Raw genomic sequence first — 24779 nt, 5'->3', positions numbered from 1 at the left:
GTATAACAGCTGTGTGCTACCAGTACTCACATATGGGCCAGAAACCTGCAGTCTTACGAAAAGGGTTCTGCTGAAATTGAGGACAACGCAACGAGCTATGGAAAGAAGAATGATGGGTGTAACGTTAAGGGATAAGAAAAGAGCAGATTGGGTGAGGCAACAAACGCGGGTAAATGGCGTCTTAGTTGAAATCAAGAAAAAGAAATGGGCATGGGCCGGACATGTAATGAGGAGGGAAGATAACCGATGGTCATTAATGGTTGCGGACTGGATTCCAAGGGAAGGGTAGCAGGGGGCGGCAGAAAGTTAAGTGGGCGGATGACATTAAGACGTTTGCAGGGACAACATCGTCACAATTAGTACATGACCGGGGTAGTTGAAGTATGGGAGAGGCCTTTGCCCTGCAGTGGGCGTAACTGGGTTGATGATGATCATGATGATGAAGAGCCTTGAAGATAAAAAAAAACGAACACATGCATTTAGCGGAGTACAAGGACTCTTCTAATTCTGATGCGTTGTTTTGACGTAGAAATATTATTTGCAAAAACTGCAGTGAACGAGCCCGCTTTTTAGTGCAATGATGTCACAAAGAACAGGGGAAGTACTGTGTTAGTTAGCATTGTGTTTCTTTGTACGGGAAAGAAATCGTATTTATGGAGGAGTGAACTATATAGTCCAATTTTATTTTTCTCGTTCGAGATTGCCCCATCTGTGTATGTGCATATTGTATACATTTCATGAAGACGTTGTGGAATAAAGGTTGACAGTAGCCCTTGTTTTCTCTCTAACCTTATTTTCGTGCCGTTTCTTTTCTTGCGCTCCTAAATCATGCCGTAAATGCGCCAACTATGCCCTATAATAGTCCGTTTAAACACAGTGAATATTTATCGCAAGTTTGGCATCGGGTATCTCAAAACCGTTGCCATCTAAAGAATTTGTTCCAAGTCTAGATGATTTGCAAGTTCACCGGCTAGAATTCGCAACTTGTATTACGTGCTGTAAATGAAGTAGTGAGAACATAGGCGCCGACTATGGGAGCGCTCCGCGGCCCGAGCCCCCTCCGGAACTTTCCAGGGGGGGGGGGGCGGCAGAGCCTTCCCTCCGGGTGATGCCGAAGCCCCCCCCTCCCCCCGCCTCTTTATCTAAAGTGCCATTAGCGGAGCTGTGTCACCCACATCATTTGCGGTATATTTTCACTTAGCTCGATCATTTATTTCACTTGTCATTTTACAGGGGTTAATAGCTTACAGCAGAATTGTTGGCGCGGACGTGCACGGCTTTTAATTCATACTTTAGCTTTATTTCTGCAAATCCTGACAGTAGGAGGAGAACACGTGCTTTAGAAGCACTCGCAGCGGCTGCCTCATCCGTGTTTTATCGCTTTAACTTTGTTCTAAATCTCAACTGTAAACACCGTGCACATACACAATATATTTAACTATACAAACTTGTAGATGCATATTATATTTTCGAAAGACATGCGCGCACCGAATTAAGAATTATTTCCAAACGTATGGATAGCCTATGCCAAGGGAATGAATATGTTGCTGTGTGTTCACCATGCTTCAAGTTGCTTTGCGTGCTTTAATGACGATGAAAAACCTATAGACTTCAGTGACCCCTTCGGAAGAGTCTTTTATCAATTACATGTGAAATGCAAGTGAATGTTATGTATCTCAGTGTTGCTTCTTTTTACAATAAGCAATGCTAATGCCTGACGGAAAAATTTTTTTCTAATAATTTGCAGCGTTTATTAGGGATGGAAATATCGCCAGTTGCATGAAAAGGTCATAAATATATACAGGGTGTCCCAATTAGTTACATGCACCAAGATTTAAGAAAACCGCAATGCGATACTCCAAGAAACCATACTGCATATTGTTTACAGTACAGTGGAGTAACTGCCAGTAACTTTTGGTTACTGAAATTTAATTGTGTGATTGTAAGCAATTATCTAACCGGAGACGTACTATCCTAATTATCAAAGTGCCAATGAGGTATTTGAAGGCGCTGCCAAGGGACATCTAACTGCGGTATCTTCAGGAACGTATTAACTGTGTACTATTTTTTTCCGACTGATAAACAAACCCAGCGACATATTGGGAATACCACGCGACTGCGCTCCCGTCCTGATCATAAAGTAGCGCCCTCGAACAGGCCCGTCCGAGTCATCCAGAATGAAATAAAGGACACAAAGAAAAACATCGTGATCGAGCTAGTGCCTTGTCTGCCGCGCCCCGGCCGAAGTAACACGTCGCGTTTGGCGTTAGCTGGAAACAAGCTATGATAGCTGTTGCCTTAGAGTAGATAAAGTGCACGGATGCTTCTAATTTTTTTTCCACAAGACCTATCACAACGAAACCCAATTGAGCACGTTAGCGGGAATGTTTAAAGCGGTTTGCGTTTCGTCCAATTCGCCACGTCTTTCTCGAATGAGCAAAAGGTAAACATGATCCTTGCCTTGGCAGCTGCGAGTGACAACAAGAGAAAGGCCGCAAATATGTATCAGTCATGGAAGTGTGGCGGTAGATAAAATACGTCGGCTATCATCAGAAATTATGAAAACCTGAGACAAACCGGCAGCTTCAAGAAACAGCGGCGAAGGACTCCATCTTTGAGTCCAAGCCTAGGCATGGATGTACTAGCGTTTATGGCCTCAAACCCTCATGCTAGCGTGCGGAAAGTGGCCGTCCAGGCACCAATCTCCAAGTCATCAGTTTGGAGGATTCCAAGTGACGGCCTTTCACCCGTACCACCTTAACCAACGCCAGTGCTTAAAAGATAGGAACCTGCAAAATCGTCTCTATTTCTCGAATTGGGTCCTCACAACAGCTGATGAGCCACTAGACTTTTTGACCAACATCATGCGCACAGATGAAAGCAATTTTTGCAGAAACAGCCAGGTAACTTTCCATAATGCACACTATTGGGGGGACTCCGATCCACACTCGGTAAAGTGTGATCGGCGTCATACCAGTGGTCGCTCAATGTGTGGTTCGGAAATTACGCTGGGGCTATAATCGGTCCCATCTTCTTCGATCACACACTGACTGGACAGCGCTACGTGAACGAAATCCTAGAGGGAGTGGTGAATAAGCTTCTCAGCGAAGTCCCGCTGTCATGTATTCCACTTCTGTTGTATTAGCAAGATGGGGCGCCTGCACACAGTAGCATCTGAGCACGAAACTGGCTGGCTATGACTTTTCATGCGCAATAGATAGGAAGGCCCGGGCCTGTAAATTGGCCAGCCGAGCCACCTGACCGTCTCTAGACTTGATTTCTTTCTTTGGGGTTATGAGAAACATCGTGTTTACATGATTAAAACGGACGTCAGATTAGTTCAAGGCAAGGATAGCGTATGTCTACCGCAGAAAGCCGTCTTCGGTCATCAGGAAAGCCACTGAAGATGTGATAAAACGGACACAGTAGTGCGTAGCTGCAAAATGAGACCTATACCAACAAGCCCTCCAGGCTGGTGTTCAATGGAGCTTACGAATTGATAGATAATAATGGCAAACTGAATTCTGATGTTTTTTTTTATGCGTTGCATATTGCAATCACTCAGTTCAGCCTTTGGGCGCGGCCGTGCAGCCACCATTGAGGGTATGAGCCATTGTTCATTGCTGCGCGTCTCATATGTGGGTCTATTCTCTTTAAAGTTTGCTATTTTAAGTTTGCCCGCTCTATTTTTATGCGTTGCATGTTGCAATCACTCAGTTTAGCCCTTTGACCTTTAGTGCAACCACGTGACGTGACGTCACGACAAGCGGAGGAAAATCTGGGCCCCAACTCGCGCAATATGCAACGCATTCTTGGCTTAACCAAGCCAAGCCTGGCCATTTTTTTTATTTTGAGTAGAGATCCTGACTGCCGAATCGGCTCATTCAGATGTGGTATATTTACTTTCTCGAACACATCAGCTTTGTCTTTTCTGTACACATTGGTCGCTTCCTGTTCTGTTTATTTAGCTTTTACTTTTTCACACGGGTCTGTTTTTGGAGCACGTATACACTTTCATGAAAAATAAAACAGTCACTTTCATTTGGCTTTGGTGCAAAGAAAGTTTCTGGCACGAAATAGAGCTTCGCGCGCATTCTTTCGATGCGGTGCTAGGAAACCCGGTGTTTTGAAACATTCTATGGCTATTAGATTGCTTTTCGCATTTCGTGCGTGGTCAGAGCGGTCCTTTGGCAACGTGATCAAGGGGCTTTTGTTATCAATGTGGCCAGTCGGCTTCGAAAGCCGGATAATATGTGTGATGTAGAAATGAGAGGAAGCAACAGCTGCAAAGCCGTGAAGCTTGCTGTTGGTACTCCTTCAGTACCATTATCAAGGTGATGCGCTGTCTTTTCGGGTTTGCGACCGGCAATACAGTTGCTTTCAATCAGAATATTTGAGGGCGGTGCTTTGTGATGTGTAGCGGAGCACACTTACGTCTTATTTTTCGTACTTCATGAGGTTTCCTTGCCAGTCGGAAAAAATTGTACGCAGTTAGTTCGTTGCTGAAAGAACCGCAGGTAAATGTCGTTTTGGGGTGCCTAGAAATGCCTCACTCACACTTTGAAAATTAGGAAAGTGCTTATTGAGTTAGATAATTACTTGCACTTACCGAAATAAATGTAACTAAAGAATTATTGGCGGCTATTTTACTTTACTGGAAACAATATGCACTAGGTTTCTTAGAGAAACGCAACTGCTTTTTGTAAGTCTTCGAGCGTGATAGTTGAGCAACACTGTGTAATTCACTGAGTAACCAAAATGAATCAGCAGCAGAATCATCAGAATCTAATCGTCGAATCATCGTAACCAGAATCAACAGCAGTCATGCGCAGCAGCGCTTATACAAGGACTCAGAGAAAAAAAAAGAGAGAGACAGAGAGGCTGCAATTTCGCTGGAAAGGGGAAACAGGATTAGTGATAGCCAAGTATGTGACAATTACACCAAGGAGAGATTCCACCACCGAGAGGACTCGGGCTGTGAATTTGAACTGTCTATGATGCTTTGTATATACTCACGTAACGCCGTCACTTGAGCGCTTCACTCTTCGAGGTCACACGAAATTTCTTCATGTTCAAGAATTGTATACATACATATAAGTTTCGGAATGGTGGTCGGGCCCAGTGCCTCCGCCCCCCCTGAAATATGAAAACCCCCCGACTATGAGTAAGAAAATAATTAGAAAGTTTCATCTGCCAAAGACGCATATGATTGCTGACAGACGTAATGTCCGCGTCATGGAGTAATTTAGTTAAATATTTAGAATTGTGCTATCAGCCAGAGGTGATTTTTAAAATTTTGGTGCAGCTAAAAAATAACATATTTTGAAGATGATTCCCTTTCGTGTGTGTGCACTGAATTAATATTCGAAACAAATCAACCCTAACTTAAGGAAAGCAAGTCTATGCGATACGAATTGGATTAACAGTCACAGAGCGATTCGTCAGAAGTGCAAGCTTTTTCTTTCTGTAATGAAGCCATCGTTTCTAATGTTTTGATGGTCTTCCCAATGTATATTTAGATAGTAATTAAAAAAGTCGCAGTTTCGCCCGAAACATGAAGCATCGATTGCGATAGCAAATTAGTTATAAATTTTAGGCTTACGAAGTACGGATTGTAGTTTGATTCGCCGTACAAACTTGGAAACGTTCCCTTGCTAACGAAATTAACAAGCATGGTATCATCTCGCAGAAGCAAACATGAACACTGTCGATGAGCGCAGACACTCGCTGTCAAAACGCTGGTGTGAGCAAGTGCGGCAGCAGCAGCGAGTGAAATGACCTTCGTGCGGCCAACCAGTTGCACGCGAGAGCGGCGAGAACGCAGCGCGCCACACAGCTGTGAGCCGTCTGCAGATCCCCTTCCAAGATGCGGCGCGATGACCGCGCGCGGCCGTGCAAGATGCGCGCTTGTTGGCGAAGTCGACGCCTCTCCCCCAACGCCCCTGCATCCCGCGCTGCCTCCCCGCTTACCTCCATATATGGCGCGCGAAAGGGCTCGTTCATGAGTTCCACTTGCGCGCGGTCGCGAAATGCGCAGTTGCTGCCGGAGCGCAACGCACCGTCAGCAACTGAGCAACGTTAAGAGACTCGGAGACTGTTTTGTGAACACACTAAAGCGATGTCGTGTTGACAACTACCTACTGAAACATATTTGTACAAAGTTCAGCAAGAAGCTTTATTTTGCTTTCTACAATGGTATCTGAAGAGTGATGCTGTTTCCAGAAAGTATACCGGCATATGTACTTAATAGAACACGCCGAATTCCCCACTCTTTTATTTAGAAAAGCTCCCACAGTATGTGAAGATTGTCGTCCTTGACGTACCCTTCACGTTCAAGGTCATTTAGGCTAAATAAACCGTATGCGCTATAAACGCTTTCGTTGCTTGAATCTTCGGGTCTTCGAAAGAACTCAAGTTCACTGGCATTATGCCACACCATCTGGCACTGTTTGCTTTGGGATGGATGTGTGACGGTCATCCTAATGCTGTTACTGAAAGGCCACTGAAGAAATTCGTCGATCACACCCTTGTGCAGCTGAATACTAGCATGCAGTGACACATCATCTCCATCCTTTGTGAAGCACACTCCTGGCGATAAGTGATAGCCAGAGATGTAGATTTTTTCACTCAAGTAAATATGAAATCCTTCTAAGTGGGCGCTCTCTTTCATTGCTTGGAGTCCCTTAGCAAGAAACGCATATCGCTTAATGCTGATTGTGGTAAAGGCCAGTTCTTTTTCTTTATTCATGTCCATCGGCCCTACTTCCTCAGTAACTGCAGATTGCGAAGCACGGTGATCCAATGCACTACTTCCGTTTGACTGTTGTAGCAGTATTTCCTTGACTTCGTTTATGCAATGTGAAATTTCATTTAGGCGGTCATTCTGGGCAATATCACTCATAACATGGTCTAGCTTGTCTTTTATTTCGACCACTCGCTTGTCTAAGCTTGCATTCAGAGCCGTGAAGATTGACTTTTCGTCACTGCCGGACATTTCTAGAGCCTCGGAAGCCAGACACACCGCATAGTCTCGACATTTGCTTTGTAAATGCGCCGACACAGTACTACGGAGAATGAGCTTTGAACATTTAGGGCACGGCATAACGTGGTAGTCGCAGTCATTGCAGAAATGCTTATTCAGCTCAGACGCAGCGAAAACCATGTCGCAGCCATGTTCCTCATTCCAGCATTTCACCTGAAATAGAAAAAAAAAGATTTTCAGCTATCTCCATCTTCATAGTATGTTCCATAATAGCATCTACCATGTCATTTGTTACCTTCGAACTTCGAATACTTCTAGGCTCGGCTAAGGTGACAGCGTCATTAGATGTCAAGATGTGTATCATCGTACTGTTGCTGTGAAGGGAAGCGAACGGATTGTTCCGCGAAGTTATGCTACACGCCCGTGTGACAGCATCACTTTTCGAAACAATTCGTTCACTTCCCTTCCCAGCAGTTATGGTGCGTATCTCTTCAGATATTCACCATAATGCAGACAGAAACGGTTAGGAACAAAGGAAGGCATTCGGCAGCCAACCCCACTCGAACGCGACATTACGCAAGGCATTGCGGCTTTGCTGGAAGGATTCTCATAAATCGTTAATTTTCTAGAGCGATACGGTGACAGCAGTTGTACCCTGTGTGCAGGCCGATGGCATGTGCATCGGGAATGAGGGCGGTTGTCGCAGGTGAAATGCCTTGATATGTCGAGGTAATTTCATCTACTTTTACGTTCTGAAAACAGTTTTTCTCCCAGTAGGGTTGCGCGGTCCTCAGGCGTCTGAGCCACATAACGACGAAGAGCCCCTCGGTGCGCTTACTTATGCGTGCATCGAACTCCGCTGGGGCCAGAAGCTGTTTGAGGCTACGTATTTTCGCGGTAAACATTCCTGTAGAGCGACGGCGAGATTACGAAGCTTCCAGGGTACACAGAATAAGTTTATTTCTGAGAATCACGCGCAAATAGGGAGACTGATACAGGGACACAAAGAGACACAGTTACCACAGAACAAGTGCTCACTGCCAACTGAAGTTTTATTTGATGAACGCCAGCCTTTCTATATATACATCCCATAATAGGCATGCGAATAGAGACATCAACATGACACAATGAGTGTACATCGTGTAAAAAGGTTATTTCTTTTTTTTTGAAAATGCCAGAAAAGGCACGATTACACCGCTATGTCCAAGTTTTTTAATACAAATGCCTCTATTATTTATCTCTACTTCTTACTTTTTCCTTTCCAAAGAGACCTCGTCATCTAAATCATAGACGCTCATATGGACTTATTCCAATGGCCCGCTAAATGCCTTCCATGCCCAATCTTGACTTTACTGCTATACTGACGCGCTCGATCATTACATAACTGTCCGGTTTGTACTATATAAACTTCGCCACACCTTTGGAAGACAAGGGGAAGGCGAAAGATGTAAATCCAACGCGATCACAAAAACGCGAACAAGGTAAAAGAGGAAGCCAACGTTTCGACAAGTGGACTCATCTTTTTCAAGGCAGCTTAGTGGTATTAGTTTAGCGGTATTTGGCAAACCACGTTGCGCTTGAAGTCCGTAAACCTAGTTTTGCGAGTGGTGGTGGACTGAGGCCTGCTGTGCTCTCATTCGAGGGTACACAGTACATCGCTTGCAAGGGGCACTGAGCAGTAAATTCACACTATGTCGGTTGGATGCTTTCTTGAAGTTGTGCGATAACGTATGCACATAGTGTACCACGTGAACTGGTCTCCTGACTTTTTTCGTTGCGTGATGGTTTGAAACTACCGTTTTTTTTTCCTTTACAATTTGGTCTCAGATATCGAAGTGATAGGACAACTGGGAAAACCTGCTTTCTCTAATCGTGCTGTCTCATTTGAACAAGTTTGCTGCATCTCGTGTTCGCAAGGGTGCTTCAGTGCTGCCTTATAGCAAGTCGCCTCTACAACCCCCTTAATCAATTTAGAATGTGCGCTCTGAAATTAAAAACAGACGACGATAGGCTATCGACGCGGTCAAGCGCAAACATTCGACTTACTTTTATATCGGTCATAAGGGTAAACATAAGTAGTTTACAACACATGCGCAAAGAAGCAACGAAGAAATTATGGGTTCACATGGTTTCAATGGGTTAAAGTTTTCAAATTTAGGGTAAATTATCTGGTCATCCCTGCCAAAACCACGATCTGATCATGAGGCATGACGTCGTAGGGGCCTCCCGAAATTTTGACCACCTGGGCTTTTTAACGGGCACCTGAATCTGAATACACGGGTGTTATCGAATTTCGCCCCGGTGGAAATGCGGCCGCCGTGGCCGTGATTCGATTCCGCGACCTCGTGCTTGAATGAATTTGTTGTTTTATGGCGCAAGGGCCAATTATGGCCAAAGAGCGCCAGGTCAGTGCTGATGAGTTTGCAGTGGGTAGATGAGTTCCGTGAGTTATTGTGATGTAGCTGTAAAGGGGCCTAAAAACGATCTCTGTAAACTGCATAAAAGCTATATGTAATAAAATTATGGCAATGACTAGTGAGTATTACTAAGAACACAAGAGATACATTGTGATACATTGATCATATTTTAAAATATATGTAGGAAAATGTTTGCAAGACGCACTACTGCCTTAGAGAGCCCTTGAAACTGAAGGGCCTGAAGGCATGTGCTGTAGAAAAATAAGTTATCGCAGCGGCATCCTCTGGAGAGAGGATGTGCTACAAATTCGTAGGGCTAACAACATGTAAGGCAACATCGTTTAAGAAGCTTAGGACTGCTCTGGTGCCAAACAACGGTTCTGAACCAAGAAACATTACAGGATGAAAGGGAATGTGCTGCCGGTATGCTAACGGAAAGTGTTTTTGTCTCTCTGTTTCGGCTTCCCGACACTCCAGGAGGGCGTGGAGGACCGTGAGCCTTTCACCGCATCTATCGCAGGATGGTGGCTCATTTCCAGTTAGCAGGAAACTGTGTGTGGCATATGTGTGTCCTATTCTGAGACGACAGAATAGGACTTCTGTTCGTCGTGTTTTTGTTGCGGGCGGCCAATAACCAAGTTTTGGCTTAATCAAGTGAAGCTTATTATTTGTTTCAGCATCCCATAAGCGCTGCCAGTGGCTTCTGAGTTTCTTTCGGATGAATGGCTTTAGGTCTAAGGCAGGTAGTGCAATGGTAGAATGTGTATCTTGTGAAGCTATTGATGTGGCAATTTGGTCAGCCAGCATATTACCCTCAATGCCCCTGTGTCCAGGTACCCAGCATACTATGACTTGCTGCTGAGACATGTAGGATGTGCAAATAACGGAATAAAGCTCAGTGAGTACAGGGTTTCGATGATTGCGGAGGAACATTAGGGCTTTTACGACGCTTAGAGAGTCGGTGTATATGATGGCTTTGTGCAACTTTCTTTTCTTGATTTCCTTAACAGCAGATAAAATTGCATAAGCTTCCGCGGTGAATATGCTTGTTTCCGGATGTAGTCCATCGGACTCAGAGAAGGATGGTCCGATTGCAGCATAAAACACTCCGGCATGCGACTTAGAAGCGTCAGTGTAAAATTCTATGCACGAGTACTTCGATTGAAGTTCCAGGAAGTGCATTCGAATATGTGCCTGTGGGGCGTGTTTCGTCACCTCTACGAATGATGTATCGCATTCTATGGTTTTCCACTGCCATGGCGGCAATGGCTTAGCTAGGACCATTAGGTTTTGCTCAAGAACTGGAACTTGCATTTCTTTAGCAAGCTTTCTAATGCGCAGAGAGAATGGTTCTCGTGCTGCAGGTCGATTATTAAAGAGCTGTGCAGATGCCACGTCGTTTATGGTTACATAAGAGGGATGGTCGCGGTTCGCATTCACCTTTAGATAGTACATGAAACTAGAGTATGACCTCTGAAGATGAAGTGACCACTCATTAGCTTCAACGTAGAGACTCTCTACAGGACTTGTCCTGAAGGCACCGGTCGCCAAGCGGATACCTAAATGGTGAACAGGGTCAAGCATCTTCAAGGCGCTTGGACTGGCAGATTGATATACTATGGCCCCATAGTCTAAGCGCGTGCGTATAAGACTTTTGTAAACGTTCATCAAACATTTCCTGTCGCTGCCCCATGTTTTATGCGATAAAAGTTTAAGAAGGTTCATTGTTTTTAGACATTTCTCTTTTAGGTGCTTTAACTGTGGAATGAAGGTCAGTTTTGAATCTAATATGATTCCTAAAAAATTGTGTTGTGTGACAACTGGTATGTGTTGTCCATGTAGTTCTAGGCTGGGCGCTGCAAATAAGCCTCTTTTTCGCGTGAAAAGAACAGATGAGCTTTTAACAGGATTCAGTTTAAAGCCATTTTCCTGTGCCCATTTACACACTTTGTTCAAGCAAAGCTGGACATGTCGCTCACATATAGAAAGGTTGCATGATTTGAAACCCAATTGCACGTCATCTACGTACACCGAATAAAACATGCCCTGCGGTATATATAAGCGTAAGGAATTCATTTTGATTATAAAAAGGGTACAGCTTAATACCCCTCCTTGCGGCACACCGGTTTCTTGTGTAAACGGCTTGGATAGAGTATTGCCCACCCTAACTCGAAATGTATGGTTTGATAGGTAACTTTCAATTACATTAAGCATATTCCCTCGAATACCCATTTCTGAGAGGTCACGCAATATCCCATATCTCCAAGTCGTGTCATATGCCTTTTCCATGTCTAGGAAAACAGAAAGAAAGAACTGGTTATGGATAAAGGCGTCACGAATGCCTGCCTCAATGCGCACGAGCTGGTCAGTAGTCGACCTACCCTCTCTGAAGCCGCACTGATAAGGGTCGAGCATTTTATTCGATTCAAGGAAATGTAGAAGACGACGATTTATCATTTTCTCGAACAGTTTGCATAAGCAACTTGTCAGTGCTATTGGACGGTAACTTGAAACGTCGGATGGATCCTTGCCTTGTTTCAAGACCGGCACTACTAAGGCTTCTTTCCATGAGGATGGGAGGTATCCAGCAGCCCAAACAGAGTTAAAAAGTGCCAGAAGTGTCATGTGTGTATCAGTGTGTAGGTTTTTAATCATGTCATACATGATTTTGTCAACTCCAGGTGCAGAGCTCATGCACGAGCTTAACGCAGCTCTAAACTCGGCAATATCAAAAGGACAGTTGTACGGTAGATTTGCTCTGCATTTACGGTTTATTGACTGAAGTTCTGCTATTTTCTTATATTGAGCGAATGTTTTTGAATAGCTTTTGGAACTTGACACACGTGCAAAATGTTCTCCAATGGCATCGGCCTACTTTTCCAAGGTATTCCCTCGCTCATCAATCAAAGGTAATGGGTTGATCTGCTGCCCTTTTAGCCTTCTCAGCCCGTCCCATACTTTAGCCTCCTGGGTATAGGAATTGATACCTGAGAGAAAACTCTCCCAGCTTGCTCTTCTAGCCTGCCGTCTTGTGCGCCGTCCTTGTGATTTGATGTGTTTAAATGCCATGTAATTTTCCGCCGTAGGATATTGGCGCAGTCTGCCCTACGCCTTATTTTGTCTTTTTCGTGCATCCCTGCAGTCTTCATTCCACCAAGGAACTCGTTTCTTAGTTGAGTGGCCATTTGTTAGTGGAATGAACTTTTCAGCTGCATCAATAATAAAAGCGGTAAAATATGCTACAGCGTTATCCATGCTAAAATCGCGTATAAAATCTTGTGATAAGTAAGTAGATTCCTTAAAACCTTTCCAATCAGCGGAGTCAAGTTTCCAGCGACGTACCTGTGGGCGAGTGTCGTGTCGTGTTAGTAAATTTAAAGTTATCGGAAAGTGGTCACTCCCAAATGGATTTTCTATAACATTCCATTGTAAGTACGAGAGAAGTATGGAAGACCCAAGTGCTAAATCTATGGAGGAGTATGACTTATGGGCAGCATTGTAGTAGGTGGGTTTTTTTCTATTAAAGAGGCACACACCGGACGTAACAAGAAAGGATTCGATCAGTCGACCCCTCGAATCAGTCCTGGAATCTCCCCAGAGACTGTTGTGCGCATTAAAGTCCCCGACAATAAGAAATGGCTCTGGAAGTTGCTCAATGAGTTCGTGGAATTCAATTTTACTCATGTGATAGTTTGGAGGTATGTAGATAGAGCAGACGGCTACTAACTTATTAAAAAGAATTGCGCGAACCGCAACTGCCTCGAGGGACGTCCTAAGCGGCAAGTATTGGCAAGCAACAGTTTTATGGACAATTATCGCTACACCGCCGGATGAGGTGTTGACCTCGTCACGATCTTTACGAAAAATAATGTGTGACCGGAGAAAATTTGTCTGTGTAGCTTTTAAGTGCGTTTCCTGAACACACAGTACCTTTGGATTAAGTTTGTGTAGGAGTTCTGTTACGTCGTCAAGATTGTGGATGAGACCTCTCACATTCCATTGCATAATTTGTGTATCCATTTTGATAGAGTTGGATACTGTGTGTTCTGGAAAGGAAAGGTTAGTTCACCGGCGCTTTGCAGGCGCCGTGACGGGAGTTTTCTCTCTTTGGGAGCGGTCGAGAGATCCTCGCCGCTCCTTAGGCGCTGGTGGCGCCGTCTTGCTGGTGGTTGTGTCCTTCGCCTCTAGCGAGGCGCTGGACACGGGCTCTTCCGAGCGCTTTGCTTCACGTGAAGGCCTCGGCACGTTGGACGACGAGACCTTCGAGGTCACCTGCCCGGAGGTAGATGGCCCCGTCTGCTGGGGTGACGGAGCAGCGCTAGCTGCAACCGCCGCGGGGGCAGGTGGCGTAACTGCCGACTCACTGCTTGCGGGTCGGACAGCCGCCGGAAGCCGTTGTGTCGCTGCCCCCTGACGCGTCACATCGGCAAAGCTACTCTTAGGCAGGTATGACACCCGCCTACGTGCCTCCTTGAAAGATATGTTTTCTTTGACTTTGGCTGTCACAATCTCTTTTTCTCTTTTCCAGGACGGGCAGGACCGCGAGTATGCGGCATGCTCGCCATCACAGTTGACACAATGTGGAGTTTTCTGGCACGTTTCGGAGGAATGTTCATTGTCACTGCACTTGGCACATGTCAGCCGGCCTCGACAGTTCTGTGAACTGTGGCCAAACCTTTGGCACTTAAAGCATCTAAGAGGATTGGGCACGTACGGCCTGACACGGAGCTTGATGTACCCGGCCTCGATTGACTCGGGCAGGACACTCGAACCGAAGGTGATTATCAAGTGTTTGGTTTGGATTTCTTTGCCATCTCGTCTTATTTTAATTCTTTTGACATTTATAACATTCTGTTCACTGAAGCCCTCCAAGAGCTCAGCCTCAGTGAGCTCCAGCAAATCATCATCCGAGACAACGCCGCGGGAGGTATTCATCGTGCGGTGAGGGGTTACTACTACTTGGGTCTCTCCAAATGATACTAGTTTAGGCAGTTTCTCAAATTGCTTTTGATCGCGGAGCTCCAAGAGGAGGTCACCGCTTGCCATCCTCGAAGCCTTATATCCTGGACCAAACACTTCTGTAAGAGTCTTCGATACAAGGAACGGTGAGATTGTTCGCACTTGTTTAGCTGGTTTTTCTGAGTGTATTACGTGAAAACGAGGAAAATTGTGGACTTGCCGTCCGAAAAACTGAAAGACTTCTTCGGTGCGCCCTCGTTTCTGAGGGCGATCTGGGAGTTTAGGAAACGCGTTTTCCATAGATACAATTGGGTTTTCGGCCGCGATGCCGACCACCCACCATGGAGCCCAACAGCGGGACGTGACAGGAGAAACCCTGCCAACGCCAGCCGTACATCGCTGCTATAACCAAATACAGCATAACCAAGGCTGGCCAGCTACACAAGGTTAACCCTTGCCGCCGGGAAACTAGGAAGTGAGGAGAAGTGATGAGAAGACAGGAAAGATGAAAAAGACGAGAGAAAAAGACGAAGATTGTAGAGGAGGACAGGAAAAGGCGACTGCCGATTTCCCCCGGGTGGGTCAGTCCGGAGGTGCCGTCTATGTGAAGCAGAGGCCAAAGGGGTGTGTTGCCTCCGCCGGGGGGCCTTAAAGGTCCAAACACCCAGCATCGGCTCAACCCCCAGGATCCCCTTTTCCCCAGACACGGCTAAGCCGCGCACGGCTACACGCGGGAGGTTCCAAACCTCGTGTGCTCGGGTCCGTGGTGTCGCCACACACCAAACGCCTGTTGACGCAGACGCCCCTGCGGGGCACCTCGTGCTTAGCAGCCCAACACCATAGCCACTAAGCTACCACAGCAGGTATATTTGCTTGTTGAGTCATTGAGTATACATGGTAAACTTGGTATACTTACGCCTCAGATTGAAATAAAATTTACCTCATAGCCTGCACTCTTCCATGGTTATCCCGTCACCGTTCTTTCCTTGGCACAGCGTCTTTTCTTAGATATTACGAACGAACCTGCCCAAGAAGTTTTATTGGCGCACGATCTGATTGTGCACCATGCTTTAGTGCGTGGATGTGGATTAATTTCCGATACAGGGACTTCTTTAACCTGCACCCAATGCGCGGTAGACGAGCTAGTCTGCAGTTCACCCAAATCGAAACGCGGCCGTCGCTGCTGCCATTTGACCCCGCGACCTCGTGCTTAGCAGCGCCACCGCAAAGCCACTGAGAAACCACGACGGGTGATCCCTTGTGGTGCGGCTGCCTGCGACGCAAGAGCGTAGACATTGCAAAGACGCCTCCGCCGCTGATTTGCTTCGTCGCTGTGTGTCTACTGCAAGCCAGAAACATGGGTCCGGCACCCAAGCTGGGTCTACCACGGACAATTTGTCGCTCGCGAGTCAGGTCCACCACCGGCCCGCACACATAGTGCGGTGAGTTGCCATGCCGCTAATGAACACGCGCGATATAAAAATTCCTGCTCAGAATGCAACTTGTAGACCCACATGCATGTAACAACTGACAGCGTGATCACATCATCTGTTCACGATGAACTACGGATGGAAGACTAAGTCTGCACGGCACTTATTTGAAAAGCATTGCGAGTCGAGCGTGGAGCGAGATGGGCCTGCCGCCACGTGCTTGAATTGCAGAATACTACTCGTATATGGTCAATGAAAGAATATCAGTAAATATAGCTCTTAAATTTAGTATTTCAGTAAGTCCTTTTATGATAAAGGAATGCAAGCTAGCATGCAACGCTGCGAGAAACCGGTTGCAGAATAAAGGTCGGAGAACGAGACAGACGAGAAAAGAACACTAGAAAAACGCATCATGCCTGCGGTAAAGTACACGAAGAAAACGCAAATACACCCCCCTATGACTCATTAACGAATGCGAGTATGCATATTCGCATAGAAGGAGAATTTATAAATGAATAGCGTTGCTCTATACTCGCTCCTTTTAAGACTAACATGTCTCATTATGCACAATTTGAAGTAGCTTTCAGTCAGTAGTAAGTGAAAATTAGGATTGCGGCGAGTTCACGGTAACGTCCAATACGTACTCAATATAGCGTTGAGCTACTTGCTTTTAACTCCTATTTAATATTTCCATATTGACTGTTATCTAGGAACACTTTAAAAATCACCCGTATTTCTAAAAAAGCAGCTCCATCTTCCTTTATGAATCTATTCAAAGAACTTTGCGAAATTGGCCTGCTATCAACAACACACGCATTCTTTCCTTCGCGTTCACTTACCTTCCGCCGGAGCAGGTTCTGCAAAGGAAACTCTCTCCAGTCAGCGTCGTCTTCGAGAAACTGGTCACCGTCGAGTGGACAGGCGTGTCCGTCGTCAAGTACACACTGCTCGTAGCAGCTTTTGCACAGCGCGTGTTGACAGGGCAGAAAAACGGTCACTCTGGGCAGCACACCACACGCGTTGCATATTCTGTGCGAAGGAATAAGCTCGACGAAGTGCAGCGGTCTCCAGTCCAGGCCCTCGGTAAAACCACACAGCGTGTGCCTCTTGCCTTGAGAAGCCATGGCGAACGGCGAATACGTCAACTACGAAACACCGTGCCAGCAGTTCTGCGGAAACCATAGAGAAACGGAAACGTCGAACGCTGCCAGCGCTCTGTCGTCTCAGCCGTTGCCAAGGCTACTATCACTCTGATGAACGTACGCCCTTTTCCTGACTGTTAACGGCATCGCTCACAGGTTGGCATGGAGCGGTCTGAAAATTATCTAGTCGCCTTTCTCAGTGAATATTGTTACCGACCATTTTATCACCTGTTTCGGATGGCTGACGTGCAAAGGTCGCGATTGTTGAAACGAAACCCCGTGCCAAAACAATTTCCTGGGGCGTGAATAAGCAGCCTATGATGGAACAGCGACTAACTGCAAAGTGCAGAACCCATTAACGACACGAAAAAATATTCTAAAGCCCGCCTGAATATTTTACAGAGAAACTGTATATAGCTAGGATCTGGGCGGAACGCGTCCGCGCGTAGATCAACAATATTTCATATGTCGGCTGATCCCGAAGATAGTGCAATACCGGGACCGACCCGCGGCGGAGAAGCAGTTTGCCATTAAGGGACCCACATACACAGCTTCGCGGAAAGCTTCTATGAAAACGTGGAATCGGCGATCGGTAAAGTCAAAACAAAATACACTATACTGATGGGCCACTTCAATGCCAGGCTAGGTAAGAAGAAGGCTGGAGACAAGTCAGGGGGGGGGGGGTATATGGCATAAGTTCTAAGCTTAGCAGGGAAGAGTTGTAGTAGAGTTTTCAGAATGGAATAATTTGCGGATAATAAATACCTTCTTCCGCAAGCGGGATAACCGAAAGTGGAAGTGGAGGAGCCTGAATGGCGAGACTAGAAATGAAATAAACTTCATACTCTGCGCTAATCCTGGCATCATACAAGATGTGGACGTGCTCAGCAAGATGCGCTGCAGTGACCATAGGATGGTAAGAACTCGAATTAGCCTAGACTTGAGGAGGGAACGGAAGAAACTGGTACATAAGAAGCCGATCAATGAGTTAGTCGTAAGAGGGAAACTAGAGGAATTCCGGATTAAGCTACAGAACAGATATGCGGCTTTAAATCAGGAAGAGGACCTTAGTGTTAAAGCAATGAACTACAATCTTATGCGCACCATTAAGGAGTGTGCAATAGAAGTCGTTGGTAACTCCGTTAGACAGGATACCAGTAAACTATCACAGGAGACGAAAGATCTCATCATAAAATGCCGATGTATGAAAGCCTCTGACCCTACAGGTAGAATAGAACTGGCAGAACTTTCTAAGTTAATCAACAGGCGTAACACAGCTGACATAAGGAACTATAATATGGATAGAATTTAACATGCTCTCAGGAACGGAGCAAGCCTAAAAGCAGTGAAGAAGAAACCAGAAAAGCCGGCAATATCATTACTAATAAGGATGAGATAGTTGAAGTGGCTGTGGAGTTCTATAGAGATTTATACAACACCAGTAGCACCCACGGCGACAATGTGAGAGAGAATAGTCTAGCGGAATTTGAAATCCCACACGTAACGCCGGAAGAAGTAAAGAATGCCTTGGGAGCTATGCAAAGGGCGAAGGCAGCTGGTGAGGATCAAGTAACAGCAGATTTGTTGAAAGATGGTGGGCACATTGTTCTAGAAGGACTGGCTACCTTATATAAACAATGCCTCATGACCTCGAGCGTACCGGAATCTTGGAAGAACGCTAACATAACCTAATACATGAGAAAGGGGACGCCAAAGACTTGAAAATTATAGACCGATGAGCTTACTGTCCGTTGCCTACAAAGTGTTTACTAAGGTAATGGCAAATAGAATCACGAACAGCTTAGACTTCTGGCAAGCAAAGGACCAGGCAGGATTCCGTACAGGCTACTCAACAATAGACCATATTCACACTATAAATCAGGTGATAGAGAAATGTACGGAATATAACCAACACTTATATATAGCTTTCATTGATTACGAAAAAGCGTTTGATTCAGTCGAAACCTCAGCAGTTCGTGGAGGCATTACGGAATGAGGGTGTAGACAAGCCATATGTAAAAATACTGAAAGATATCTATAGCTGCTCCACAGCCACCGTAGTCCTCCACAAAGAAAGCAACAAAATCCCACAAAAGAAAGGCGTCAGGCAGGGAGATACCATCTCTACAATGCTGTTCCCAGCGTGTTTACAAAAGGTATTTAGAGATCGGGAGTGGTAAGAATTGGGGTTAAAAGTTAATGGAGAATACCTTAGTAACTTGCGATTCGCTGATGATATTGCCTTGCTTAGTAACTCAGGAAACCAATTGCAATGCATGCTGACTGACCTGCAGGCACTGCAAGTGGTAAGGGAATACATCTACTTAGGGCAGGTAGTGACCACGGTTCCGGATCATGAGACTGAAATAATCAGAAGAATTAGAAAGGGCTGGGGTGCGTTTGGCAGGCACTCTCAAATCATGGAGAGAAGGTTGCCACTATCCCTCAAGAGAAAAGTATATAACAGATGTGTCCTACCAGTACTCAGGTGTGGGGCAGAAACCTGGAGGCTTACGAAAAGTGTTCTGCTTAAATTGAGGACAACGCAACGAGCTATGGAAAGAAGAATGATGGGTGTAATCTTAAGGGATAAGAAAAGAGCAGATTGGGTGAGAGAACAAACGCGGGTGAATGCCATCTTTGTCGAAATCAAGAAAAAGAAATGGGCATGGGCAGGACATGTAATGAGGAGGGAAGATAACCGATGGTTATTAAGTGTTACGGACTGTATTCCAAGGCAAGGGAAGCGTAGCAGGGGGCGCCAAAGCTTAGGTGGGCGGATGACATTAAGAAATTTGCAGAGACAACACGGCCACAATTAGTACTTGACCGGGGTAGTTGGAGAAGCATGGGAGAGGCCTTTGCCCTGCAGTGGGCGTAACCAGGCTGATGATGATGATTATATGTGTATATATATATTATAGGGTCTGTTCCATTCGCCTGCACCACTGTGAACCAGTTCACAACGCTTCACGAGAAGTTCAGAAACTGTGCCGCTCGATTCTGGAGGTGCAGGTCCAGCGAAACACACGGAACGAATGCAAAGCTGCACACGCGGTGTAGGCCTTATGCTATGTCTGACGCATGTGCACGGAGTGCGTAAGTTTGAGAGGTCCTTAAATACAGGTATGATCGCTTTCTGGGGCGTAAATGCACACCACAGTTGCCTACACACATCAGACATGCGTAAGCAGGGTTTTAACAGTGCTCGCGCACGTCTGCTGCGCCGTCTGCTGCGGCACTGCTTCGCACCTTTATGCCTGCACCGACAGTGGAGCGGGCGCAGAAAAATCATGAACCAGCCCTGCACCTTTCCTCCACCTTTTGAAACGAACGTCGGGGTTCTGCGGGTGTCATTGCTACACCGCTGAAACGAATGGCCGTAAAGAATGGCAGGGTGCCGCACCTCACGAACTGGTTGAAGTGGTGCAGGCGAATCGAAGGTACCAATTATGTGCGACGATGTTCTCGGGGCCACGTGACTCCATTCCGAACAGTGAATCCATGGCGTGAGTGCGCGCGTATCTTGTTCGTTAGTTCTGCAGTTTTCTACTCTTTCATTTGCATAGCTTTTTTATTCCGTACCGTGGTCTCTTCGCGCATATCAATGGAGCGTCCCGCTCAGAAGAGGAACATGTACCTCCACAATGGCCAACCCTTTCACGATCCCTCATCGACACGCCGCTATAGGTTGCGTCACGTGTCACAGCCGGTTGTGCAACGGCATGCTTCGAACATTGCCGAGCCTCATCTGTCGTGCTCGTTTGACGACAGTCCGCTACTCTCAGATGATTAAATCGGTGCCTCGTCAGCTGGCCGTCAGACTGACAATGCATGCCCAGCCTCAGACGAAGGGAACGAAAGTGTGCAATCCGACCCAGTACCGCCGATAAACGTTGCCCACGCGCTCGCAACGGCTCTGCGCGAGTATGGCACAGGCACCCTTCCTGGATCGACAACAACAAAAGCTGCTGCAGTCGCAATGATTCAAGCTTTTGTTGTTGCGCATGGGCTGCCTTGAGACACCGTGGACGGGTAGTTGCGTCTCATCGAAGCATTGTTTCAATTTCAAATTGACGTGCTGCCTCTAAGCATGTATCTACTCGGGAAATTGTGGAATCTGGCGATGCATACGGCCGCGAATCGCCATTACTTTTGCAACATTTGCGGACGTCAACTAGAGGAGCTAAGTTCAGAGACAATACGCTGTCAAGCACGCCAATCAGATATGAAAGTCTCGCTATTAAATAACGCAGGTTGCTTTTTCAGCATCATGAACATCAAGCGGCAAATTGGTCAGACGATTGCAAAGTTTAAGGACATTCTGTTCACCCGAATGGAAAAAATAGAGCAAAGACTCCAATGTGAATCCGTGAGTTACATCACCAGCGGTGCCTTTTACAAAAGTCTTAGGCAGAGTGGCAACATATCCCACACGGGCTTGACGCTCACCTTCAACACTGACGGAAGCCCTGTTTAAAAATCGTCGAAAGCGTCTGTGTGGCCCATCCAGTTCACTACAAATGAACTTCCGCCAGGTGTGCGCCGCCAAAGCCCTGTTCTTGCTGGGTTGTGGTTCGGCCAGAAGCATCCAGACATGATGGTGTTTATGGAAAAATTTGTCGAAGCACCGCAGGCTGTTGGAACTGTTGTGTGGCAGCATGGAAGAGATACGGTTAGATCAAAAGTTCATCCCATCCGCTGTTCAGTTGATGCACCAGCCCGCGCAGCAGTGACAAACCAGACACAGTTCAAGGGAAGGTTCGGCTGCTGCTAGTGTCTGACCTGTGCAGAACACATTGAAGGTATGACGTTTTTCACCTTGCTCATCAAATATTAGCTCTCTCTGATTCACATGTGCCCGCTAGTTGAGTGACCATATGCCATTTTGTCATAAGGATGTGTTGGAAAATGTCTTGCCACGATAACTAGTCTTAGACTCCAACATTGCAGATCAAAGTTCTTTTCACGTTGGCTTCTATAATGTTTTACTTATGATACCTGCTAAGCATACTTGCGACTTCCTTTTTTATGAGTTTATGGAATGCGTAAGTTCTGTCCATGTTCTTACATCGCGGTGCATGCTGTGCATTATGTTGTGTTTTACAGCATCCATAGTGTAGATGTGTGTAAGTTCTCTCTGCTCCGGCGTTCACCTATTTAGAAGTGCAGCTGCTATGCAACTACTTTATAGTGGGGGGACGCAGTTCTGTATTGTAGATTTACACTGTGGGCAATGGCTTGTAACAGAAGGTAGCACAGCACAGAGGCTGTAGCATTTAGTGTATTGAATAAACCGATCTATTGGGCTTACTTTATAGGTACTGATAGGCTAATTGGATACCCATGATTTTGGTGAAGCAGTGCACTTGGAAAAGAAAGACTGCTCCTGGAGACTTGGACATACATCAGTGCATGTGTATGTCTTCATCATTCATGTTTATGTGAACTTGTGTTTTTTCCCAAGTGCGCTGATTCACCAAAGTAATGTCAAGTGGGCTGTAATAGGTCAGTGGCATGTTTGCACTCAAGCCTCTTTCTGGCGACTTAGAGCATGCTAAAATCTTTTTGTTCAGGCTGTTCTTGGTGCAGTGTAACATGATGAAGAAGAAATCTATTGAAGCAAGGTGTGAGACTGGCCTAGTTGTTAATCCATGCTGTGCCCGGCACGACAGCATACGAAGGACGGAAAGCTACGATGGAGACAAGTGCAGGATGAAGAAATTGGCTGGCACTTTTCTGCAAGCATTCTACATTGATGCAGATTCTTGCTAGAATAAAAGGAACATATGTTTCACATTTCTGTGCACATATTTGTTGAAAGTACCGAATTACTCGCAGTTGACAACATAGCTTTCATGTCACTGCCTGTTACTGTTTAACTTGTGAAGTGCCATGAGATGCATAAGGTGCCGCATTGCATTAATGTAAATGTCAGGCAACCTACTGCTTTGTACCCTACAAAGCACCAATATGTCACTGCGAGCACACATGTAATTAACACTTTATGGGATTTCCTATAAATTTTTGTATTTTTGGGCGTATGTAAAAAAATTTATAGGCATTTCGTTCATTTTTCTTTTGGGTGTTATTAATAATGGACCGGATATAGTACAAGGCAATAATATACAGGAGGAGGTCCCGAGGTCAAAGAGTGTAATGGGACCTCCTGTACAGTGTATAAGTAAAAATATACACAACAGTTGCAACAAATAGTGTAAAATATTCCAAAGATAACAAACTTACTATTGTTTTAGGTTTGGCAGTACTAAACAAATCAGCTGCAGACATGCTAGTGAAAAAGTATAATAATCATTATTACATTCGACTAACCGAAGAACTATAACACCATTTTGAAAGGAAATGGATAATGAGAACTAACCAAATTAACTTTAATTTGTGTTGCGCAGCCAAACGTACATTTGGGGGGGAAAATACTTATCTGGGTGGTTGCAGATGATAAAATGTGGTCTTTTAGTTGTCGTTTAAATTAAAATGATTTACGTGACTTGACAGTAGGCGGTAGTGTGTTCCAGAAGGAAATGGACGAAAAATGGACACTGTGCTTACCATAATTTGTGCGAAACATGGAAAGAATAAAGTTACTGTTTAGTGCAAATCACGTAAGCTTAGTATTCATTAGACAAGACTGATGTATCAGACTGTTGCGGTAAGCGTTATGTAGTTGTCGATATAAAAACGTACCAAGACTAAAGTTAATAAGCTCGTCCACAGTAAGAATATTATAGTTATGTAATAAGTATTTGGAATCGAAATGGTTAGGACTAAATGTAATTATTCTAACAGCCTGGTTTTGTAGTACTTGTAATGATTGTAAGTGGGTACAATACGTATTGCCCCAGCATACAATGCAATATTTTATATGTAAATGGATGAATGAGTAGTATAAAGTGAGTATTGTATCCTGGTTAAACACATACCGAGCTTTTAAAAGTGTCCTTATTCCATAAGTTGCCCTCCGCCTAAGGTTGGCTATGTGTTGATGAAATTTAAGGTTAGAATCAAGTTCCACACCGAACTAGTTACAGGAAGTACTACGCGGGATAAGATGATTACCAAGGTAGAGCGAAGGAATGAATGTGGATGAGCGTTAATGGGACGTGAATAAAACAAATTTAGTTTTAGACGAATTTATATTGAGCTGGTTAATATTGCACCAATTTACCACGTTGTTTAAGTCGCTATTAAGTTTAGAAACTAGGTTCCCTACACAAATGTCAGAGTTAAAGATAGTTGTGTCGCTTGCATAAAGAATGCAGTTAGAAGAAAGCAGGCAATCAGGCAGGTCGTTAACATATATTAACCCTTAGCAATTCTGTTGAAAAACTTCAACAAACACTCGTATTGCAACAGGCAAAACTTGTAGAGCTGGATGATCGGAGTCGGAGATCTAATCTTGTGGTTTTCGGCATAGATGACCGAACAAATGAAACTGAGGCTGATCTGCGACAGAAAGTAATCAAGGAGGTGTTCGAGAACAGGCTTGGTGTAAAGTGTTTGTCTATTGCTAGGATACATCGCCTGGGAAAACATCCTGGAAAGCGACCTGTAATCCTGTTTTTTCAAAATTATATGGAAAAACAAGAAGTGCTACGCAACTGCAAAAAGCTTAAGGGAACGCAGATTTCCGTACAAAATGACTTCTCTGTCGAAACATTAAGGAAACGAAAACTGTTGCGGCAAAGTGCTAAAGCTGATAAAGAACAAGCAAAGAAGGTCGCACTAGTAAACGATAAACTTCGCATCGATTCCCAATTCTACGCATGGGATGACGTTTCGAACACACGTGTTGTTGTCCGATCCGGGAAGGATCCTACACCAAGAGCGT

The 24779-nt window shown here is 45.3% G+C and overlaps 1 protein-coding gene across 1 annotated transcript; it reads right to left on the bottom strand.

The window, feature by feature from the left end:
- Positions 1-6150: 6150 nt before the first annotated feature.
- Positions 6151-17035, bottom strand: LOC139050972 (uncharacterized). Its single transcript, XM_070527893.1, has 2 exons — positions 16628-17035; positions 6151-7195 (listed from the first exon to the last, which is right to left on the bottom strand). Exons 1-2 carry the CDS (start codon positions 16910-16912, stop codon positions 6278-6280), a joined length of 1203 nt encoding a protein of 400 aa, XP_070383994.1. The 5' UTR covers positions 16913-17035; the 3' UTR covers positions 6151-6277.
- Positions 17036-24779: the final 7744 nt, after the last annotated feature.

The sequence above is a fragment of the Dermacentor albipictus genome, chromosome 10, assembly GCF_038994185.2.
Source record: "Dermacentor albipictus isolate Rhodes 1998 colony chromosome 10, USDA_Dalb.pri_finalv2, whole genome shotgun sequence".
In the NCBI taxonomy this organism is placed as follows: Eukaryota; Metazoa; Arthropoda; class Arachnida; order Ixodida; family Ixodidae; genus Dermacentor; species Dermacentor albipictus.
This window is presented reverse-complemented; position numbering and strand designations above follow the sequence as displayed.

What these genes read in the sequence shown, in the direction of transcription:
- LOC139050972 (XM_070527893.1), bottom strand. Translation starts at nt 16,912, where the DNA reads ATGGCTTCTCAAGGCAAGAGGCACACGCTGTGTGGTTTTACCGAGGGC. An exon ending in AGAACCTGCTCCGGCGGAAG is followed by an intron (nt 7,196 to 16,627) that starts GTAAGTGAACGC and finishes TTTCTATTTCAG; the next exon opens with GTGAAATGCTGGAATGAGGA.